Consider the following 8,881-nt stretch of genomic DNA (forward strand, 5'->3'; position numbering starts at 1 on the left):
TTTGTCAACCTCTGCTTTTTGTGTGATATTTATTACGCACTCACTGTACGTCACTGCTGTTTAATTAATGTTTGTATAATGTCATGTTTGTTTGTTTAATGTCTTTAATATGATAATAAAGTATATATATACAGTATATCAACTCTGACATGATTTATTCTAATTTTTATTTGATTATTTAAAAAATGTAAACAAATAACACAAGAACGTTAAAATATTAAAACATACAACAGTGAATAAAAAGTCATCACTGAAAGCAGAATGAAGGACAAATAGTGAAATAAATACATGTATTTTACATAATGCTTTTTTCATTTACTGTTTGGATGTCAGATTTTAGGCGTCTATATGTTATAATGGGAGATATGAAATCAATTTATATATTTTTGGGGCTTTTTTGCATTTAATTGATAGTGGAGAGAGACAGGAAATGGGGAAGCAGAGAGATGGGCAATGACACGTAGCAAGCGGCCACCAAACTCAGGATTCGATCCAGGGCCGGCTGCAGCAAGGACTATAGCCTCTGCATCTGGAGCATCTGCTTTACCCACTAGACATCTAAACGGCACCCCATGACATTTCTTTTTCTTTTCTTTTCTTTTTTTTAAATCAAGTACAGGTAGGGTAGAGGAAGTTTGAGAACTCTTTGTAAGTTAACGTCCATTCATTATCAGAGCGAGCTCAGGTCAGATTCTGCTGTAGCCTTGTCTGCGTCGGTCTTTGATGAACAGGTGGATGAGCAGAGCGGTCAGGACGAGACCCACCACGATGGCTCCGATGATGATGGGAACAACTTCTTTGATGTAGTCAGCCCAGCACTCCTCCTCTGAAACATGAGAGAGACAGAGAGAGAGGTAGGTGGGTAAAGATCCTTCTCAAATCTGGGGAGATAAATCCAGAAAGACCCCCATTTTATCTTTTCACTCATTACACAGAGTGACAAATCAGGATTTCCGTCTATTTGTTTTTATTGCTTATCTATAAATTTAATCTTGTACAGCTTCCTGCTTCTGGCTTGGATGTCTGACATTTCTTTAAGACAATTAAAAAAAAAAAAAAACTAATCCATCTTTTCATAGGTTTTAGAAATGAAAATGCATCAAACCTTTTGACAGCCTAACTGAGCTGAGGCCAAATGGGACAATAAACAGCAATAACTAAAGCTGTCAGTGAGTTTTTAGGTTTTCTAACAGCAACAACGTAATCTGGTCCAACTGCAGACAACACAGCCCAAACAAACGGAGGTTAACAAATATGAAAATGTTTGTTTTTATACATTAAAAAAAGGTAAAAGCGGTGTTCGCATTTGTTCACTTGATGACACAAACCATTGGAAAAGAGAGTCACAATAGTTATGAATGAATCAGTGGTTTGTGAGTTGATTAACTTGTACCTGAGCAGTGTAAATCTTGTACTTTGTGTCAAAAAACAACAAAATCTGTAGAAGAGACTCAATAAGTTTAAGTTCAACATGACCACTCAGGTTTTTCTTTAAGCATCTTGGTTCTGATCCAGTTGTGAAACCCAAACCAATCGGCTTCACTCACCTTCTCCATAGAGTCCGTTGAGCAGAGTGAAGGCCTGGACCTGCAGAGGCACCAGCTTCACCCGCAGCTCGGACGACAGCAGCAGCAGATTCTCGGATTTGCATTTGAAGCTGTGGCCGTCGGTCGTTGTGAACAACTTTTCGTGGTCCAACACACCGGAGTATGTCGTATCTGGAGGGAACAGGATGTAAAAACAGAGTTTGCAGTTTGTTCCTGAGAATTTAGAAATGAAAAAGGAGATATTTTCTTTTCTTTTACCGGCGCATCTCTGGCAGACCGGCCGAGGAGACACATGAGCAGTCACCGTGGAGACGTAGAAAACCTCCTTCTCCTAGAGACAGAGACATGTACTACTGTAAATAAAACATTGTTTCATGAATTGCTGTGAACAGTTTGATCTAGAAGTAATGCATTATATTCATACAGTACATTAGTTTAACTGAAATGAACATGTATGCTTAAAGGGAGTTCAACATTTTGGCAAATAATCCCTATAGTTTTAGGAGTGTAGGTTCATTACCTTTAATTGTCGGTGCAAGCTATTTTTAGATCGGCGGAGCAGAGCCACGAGCTGCTCAGAGCTACACTACGGAGGCTAATGGGATTTCTTGGTTTCCCTCATCAAACTCATCAAATACACAATCCAACAACTCCAAAACGCTCTGGTGGACAAGTTGTGACCTGCACATTCACCACGCTATGAGATGATAACAGAACGGAGATGTTTTCGAGGCAAAGGCAGAGACTGCTTGCCGATATTGCATGAATTTACCTCTAAAACAACTCTGTCTCATAACGTTCTGTTATTATCTCATAGCGTGGTGAATGTGCAGGTCACAACTTGTCCACCAGAGCATTTTGGAGTTGTTGGATTGTGTATTTGATGAGTTTGATGAGGGAAACCAAGAAATCTCATTAGCCTCCGTAAAAATAGCTTGCACCAACATTTAAAGGTAACGAACCTACTGCTAAAACTATAGGGATTATGGCAATGGGCCAGTTTGCCAAAATGTTGAACTACTGTATATACCTTTCTGAAGGTGAACTGCAGACTGGTTGTGTTGCCTGGCAGCGTCAGAGACAGACCAGCAGCGTCTCTGCCACAGTAACCACTGGTCGAGACCATGGAGGGGTCCAGGTTAAAATACCAGGTCTTCTGAGGGAATATAGGACAAAAGTATTGTGTAACATCACTGGACAGTGAAATACTACACACACACACACACACACACATTTACCTTCTTTGCAGTGATGATGAACTCTGCTCCCATCGTGGCTTTGATGCAGGGTTTCCCAGTGCGGTTGGTCACCATGTAGATCCCTGTGCACAAAACACACACAAACATTAACAAATACATCTATAGATACAGTTATACATAATATCGTCTAAAACTTCAAAATGTTTTATCATGTAAATTTCATTGTTCATTATCAACTAGAGTTGTTGAGAATATTAGAGAAAAATGATATGTGCTTTATATGCACTGATTTTCTACCTAATGGTGCATTAAATGCATAAAAAATGATAAATGTTTTATTATACCTGCCAGTACAACTCTGTTTAACACAATATCATTGTATTATTTGATTTATAACATCATTAAAGCTATAAGGGAACCATTTTATTCATGCTTTATATTAAAATTCATACAGCATTTGAACTCAGCTCTTGTTAAGAATTCAGGATCATCTCAGATTTCGCTGCTCTCACTGCTAAACCAGCCTCAGCCTCCAATAACAGCTTTCACAGCCCTTTAAGTTTTAAAGCACATGAATGAACCTCACAAAACCATTCACAGACTTTTAAATTTCATCTGTTACATCTCACTTTTACTGCAGCTTGCCCTGATAGTGGTTCCTTCTGCAAGTGGCTGCAGAAAGTGGTGCTAAATCTAGTCCTGCGTTTGTGTTTGTACCTATTTTAGGAGCGGCTTCAGAGGGCTGCAGGACTGGTTTGTCAATCCGAACCTCGGGGTCATTTCTTAGAAGGTGGACACCTGGTGGAGGAATCCATAAGGTTACGGTTACCCACAAAAACGTGAACACAATTTTCATCTGTCAAAACATTTCAAACAAGAAGGAGAAATAAATCACATTGAACACATTTTTGTTTTTGTATACACAGTAGTATACAACAAAAAGCTGCTGAAGAAGGTTTCCACCTTTTTGTCTTTATCAGTCTGGGACTCAAAAATGAAAGCAATGCCATGTCATATGGAAACTGTAGCTATGTGATCTTCATTTTATCATCGAGTGGATGGTTAAACCACAGAGTGAGGAAGACAAGTGTGGGACCACTGAGACCACACGATGACAGGAAACCAGACCTTTTCAGTTGAAGAGCAGCGAACAATAAAGGTTAAAAACAGCATTATGAAATGTTCGGTAAAAATAGTTAGAAATCGCTCCCAACATTATTCACTTCAATGCATGATGACCACAGAATGGGATGAGTGATAAAACAGTGGTTCATGCTCATTTATTCTTTGATATATTGTGTAAAAGACTCGGTTTAGAGGTCAATAAATGAAAAAAACAAAACTGTGGGTGAAGGTCTGAGGTTGAAATGACATATAAATATCATCAAACTTACCTGGAGTAACAGCAGCCAGGAGGAAAAGACACCATGATGCACCTGTGTGACTTCTTAACATTATTGTCAGAAAAAAAAGGGGAGAATAGAAAAGTGTAGAATAAGTATGAGTAGCTATTTGGGTCAGAGGTGCAGCCGCCTCGGTCTGGCTGCTGAGTGTGTGAAAGCTGCTGAACACCTACACACCAACATAAGACGACTCCTGCAGAGGAAGTGAACGAAGGGCCACGGGAGGAGGGGCAGACCTCACACCCCTGATGATGGTGAATTCGTGTCAGTTAAACAAGTGTGAGAAACACAGCTGAATCATACGGCAAGCCATTTTAACATTTAAAAGCCAGACTGGATATGTAATTCAGTTTTGCCGAGTCAAAAAGAACATTTCAGATATCTGCAACTACATTCTTCCTTCCTATCCACAATAGTCATTTCTAGGACAAATGACGTCACTTTTGCCGTTTATGTGTATGGGGTTTGTCATTACAGATATCTACAATTCAGTTGCAGATATAACTGAATTACGACTAGTACTAATTCCAGTTTGAGATATCTACAATTTGATTCTGACTAGTCATAATTCCAGTTCAAGATATCTTTAATTCACCTCAATTAAAGATATCTACATGTCCCTTTTCAGATATCTTAAATTAAGTTTTGACTAGGCAAAATGACGTTGTGGATATCAGTAAATGGAATTATGACTAGTCAAAATGACGTTGAAGATATCTCAAACTGGAATTAGGAATAGTAGTAATTCAGTTGAAGATATCTGTAATTCACAAAGCAGATATCTGCAACTGAATTGTAGATATCTGTAATGACAAACCCCATACACATGAATGGCAAAAGTGACGTCATTTGTCCTAGGAAGAACATAGTTGTGGATATCTGAATTGTGGATAGGAAGAATGTAGTTGCAGATATCTGAAATATTATTTTTGACTAGGCAAAACTGAATTACAAATATCTTGAATCAAAAATCCAACTACTCCAAATGTTTACGACTAGTCAGAAAGACAATGTTGATATCTTCCGGATAGTCAAACTTAGTTTTTAAATGTTAAATCCGCTTGCCATAGAATCACATAACTCTACCTTTATGTGTGATCTGTATGTGAAACACACAGCAACAATAGCACAGAAGTCACGTCTCTTTATGCTGTGAGTGATAGTGAAAGGCAAACTGGGATGTTTTAAACAGTTCCTCTTAAGGCTATGAATTATTGTTGTTTTTTTATATTCTAAGGCCTTAAGAACATAAATTTAAACCCCATTTTGCATTTACTACAAGAAAGAAAATTAGACTTGTACAATAAAAGACCTCCTAGACAATAAAACTGTCATATCAGTGATGAGGTTCCTGTCACACTGAAGTCGTGTTCCCAGTTCTCATACATACTGTACCTATATATTCATTTACTGTCATGAAATACAAATTCAACAGATTAACCTTGCTTAAAAATAAAACTGTTGACACTCAGCCAGTGTGATGTGACCACAGCCTGTAGCGGGCAAGCTCCACCTGGTCGCGAGCTCCCTTCACCGTTTGTTCTGGGTCCTGTGGAGCCATGTGGTTTCTGTCAGACAGACAGTGAAACTATTGAACATCTTTTTTTTACCATTGGTCCAGTAGTCACACAATTTTGGAAGACTTTGTTCGATTGGTTAAAAAAATCAAATATAAAATGTCACACCCTCTAACAAAGAACAAAGTCTTTTATTCAAAGATGCCTCCCAAAAAATGTCAAATATGATTTAAAAAAAAAAAAAAAAGTAGAGCTGAGGCTGCAGGAAACCTCATTGGTTTTGCAGATCAATTAATTTGATTATTAGAAAGTTTGACCCAAAGACGGTGTTGCATAAAAAGGTCAGAGGGTCAAACAAAGGTATCATCCTCATTAGTTGTTACCTTGGCAACAGTAATGTGAATTTTATTAATTTGTACAGTGTTCCAAAGTGTGATGATGACACAACTGCAACAGGAGCAAATTTAAAAATCAACATTTTGACAACTTTGACAGCTGTTCTGGTGAGTGGCCCTCCTTTTCTCATGTTTTTCAATTATCCCGGTGAAACTGAGAAATGTACCATGATGTTCAGTTAACTAATGTGACTTCTATCGGTGCTACTTTTTTTTTTTAGCAGTGAGTAATTTACCGTAATTTCCGGACTATAAGCCGCATCTCTGTTGCTCACCCTGAGGTTTCTCCAATTTTTCCCTGTTAAAAGGGTTTTCCATGGAGTTTTTCCTCAGTCGATGTGAGGGTCTAAGGACAGAGGATGTTGTTGTGATGCCATGTAAAGCCCTTTGAGACAAACTGTTTGTAAAAACGGGCTATACAAATAAAATTGCCTTGCCTTACTTTTTTCACACGCTTTGAACCCTGCGGCCTATACAACGATGTGGCTAATTTATAGATTTTTACTAGCTAACAGCCTACTGGAGCCTACTGTCTGTTGGTGCTGTTCAGGCAGAGTTTGAAAAAAAAAAGCAAGAGACAGCAACATCCCAGTGACACTGGTGATCCACCAACGGTCTGTCCCATGTCCTCTCACGTCCTCCCTCCAGATCATGGAAGGAGGAGGAAAGGAGGGGAAAGAGCAGAAGGGAGAGCAGCTGCTCTACCCGGACGTGGTCCCGGTGGTCTGGGGTCTTAAACAGACCACAGAACCCCGGAAGTTGTGCCTAAGACTGACGTGTGGCCCATATCCTTACACTTGTCTAATTCAAGGTTCAGTGTTTATCTGTTGTCATTCTAGACATGCTCTCACATGTAGAGAATATAATGTGTGTTATACAGATGATGATTGTTATTATGCTATTGATTATTGCTCCATCTCCTCATAAACCATATGATCGAATTAATATGTGACCTTTGACCTTAACCTCTTCTTAATCCACGTGGCTGAGGAGCTCGTCGGTGCTGGTCATTGTGCTCCATGCTGTGCTGATGTACATGTACCCACCACATCTGCACATGCCCGCCCACTTACAGGTCAAAAACTTGCATTAATTGTTGCAACAACACTTAAACGCCATTCAACACAGTTTACACCAGTGCCTGTTCGCCAGACACCTGATGTGAGTCTGTCAAAGTCTCCATCTGTATTGTTGCATTTTGCCATTAAAAAGCATGTCATGATTTTATATTTTTGTTTCCAGATTATGCAGCAATTGAGCCGGATCAGTTTGGCCTTCTTCCTGCTGGAGATGACCATCAAGCTGCTGGCCCTGGGACTCTCCGGCCCCAACAGTTTCAGCAGCAACGACTGGAACTTGATGGACGTCGTGATATACTGTGGAGAGTCAGTACCACACTGTTGTTGTCCATACAACAGCAGTGCATTGTATCTATTTCTCATATATTTATTTATTAACTTTGCCTTCTAGTATTTCACTATACAGGTGCATCTGAATAAATTAGAATATCATGGAAAAGTTAAATTTCCAGTAGTTCTAGTCAGACAGCCTTAACCAAGTGTTGAGTGCATATGGACATACTTTTCAGAAGGCTACATTTCCGTGTTAAAAATGCTTTTTTAAATTCGTCTTTTGTAATATTTAATTTTTTTGAGATACTGAATTTTAGGTCACGAAATGTTTCATTCCGTGTGTAATGGATCTATATAATGTATTAGTTTCACTTTTTGAATTGAATTACTGATATGAACTTTTCCATGATATTCTAATCTGATTTATTGAGATGCACCTGTATTTAGTGTTTTTAGGACTTCGTACTCACTCTGAAAACTGCATATTCACATTTTTTGGTGATGTCTTCCCTCTTTCCTGGCTGCAACTGTCCCTGCAGGTTCATCAGTTACCTTACAACTGACGTTCTTCCTGGTGTCAACACTCCTCTCTATTGGATGTTCTGGACGTTTCGACTGTTGGCGAGAATACCAAGTATCGGTAAGTGAACTCAATAACTTGCATTTTACTTTTCTTCCTCTTAAGATGAAGATTGTACAACTATTTGAAACAACTACTTAGAAGTTGATCTGTATTTTCGGGTCCGGGCTATTTTTTTGGCAAATTTAGGCACCGGAACCAAAGATCATTGTCTATCGCACTGAGCTAATTGGCAAGTGGCAGTTCAACAGTGGCTTCACAAATTGAGTAAGCCATTCACTGTCGCGCAGGCAGATTTGAAACCACTGTTAAAAAAAAAAAAAAAAATCAGTTTTTGAGGTAAAATTCTGATATGTACTTGTCAAACATCATCTGAGTTTTCACCCATGGGAAGTATGATTTCCTCGGCAGAAGAAAGAAGAAGATGAGACTGGACCTTTGTGCAAAATTTTGTAAGCTTTCGCCCATGGTCCGGTCCAAGCTATTTGTTTTGTTTTGTTTTTATTTAGATGATTGCTGTGATGCCACCATCAGGACGATTGTCTTGTATTTCATGTTGAGGACATCTGACATTTTGATCTGTCATCATCATCATCACCCTGGCTGGGTCTTACTCCCAGAACCTCTGACACCAAGATCCATTGAGCTGATTGGCTGGTAGTGAGACCTGCTGTGTAGCTTCATTTATCCACTCAGGGAGTCAATGTCCGGGCAGCTGTCGTCAAGGCAGATTTCAAAAATGGTCAAAATGTCAGAAATTCTGTTATCTAAACAAAAATCTGATAATACATAAATTGCATCTAGACAGCATGGGAATGGTGGTGATTTGTTTTTAATAAGTGTTTTGCTTCATAAGAGAAAATATGATGTTTAAAACCACCACTCTTA

General features: G+C 38.9%; 1 protein-coding gene and 1 long non-coding RNA gene across 2 annotated transcripts; one reads left to right on the forward strand and one right to left on the reverse strand.

Moving 5' to 3' along the window:
- Window positions 1–666: 666 nt before the first annotated feature.
- Window positions 667–4,306, reverse strand: lamp3 (lysosome associated membrane protein 3). The gene is made up of 7 exons (XM_085775443.1): window positions 4,141–4,306; window positions 3,464–3,544; window positions 2,786–2,868; window positions 2,578–2,703; window positions 1,806–1,878; window positions 1,548–1,718; window positions 667–826 (listed from the first exon to the last, which is right to left on the reverse strand). Exons 1-7 carry the CDS (start codon window positions 4,199–4,201, stop codon window positions 687–689), a joined length of 735 nt encoding a protein of 244 aa, XP_085631569.1. The 5' UTR covers window positions 4,202–4,306; the 3' UTR covers window positions 667–686.
- A 2,588-nt stretch (window positions 4,307–6,894) lies between these two features.
- Window positions 6,895–8,053, forward strand: LOC146989101 (uncharacterized). The gene is made up of 3 exons (XR_015035776.1): window positions 6,895–7,136; window positions 7,304–7,446; window positions 7,953–8,053. It is a non-coding gene; the product is annotated as an uncharacterized LOC146989101 (long non-coding RNA).
- The last annotated feature ends 828 nt before the right edge of the window (window positions 8,054–8,881 follow it).

Source organism: Trachurus japonicus, chromosome 4 (genome assembly GCF_045865225.1).
Source record: "Trachurus japonicus isolate A0001 chromosome 4, Traja_1.0".
Taxonomy (NCBI): Eukaryota; Metazoa; Chordata; class Actinopteri; order Carangiformes; family Carangidae; genus Trachurus; species Trachurus japonicus.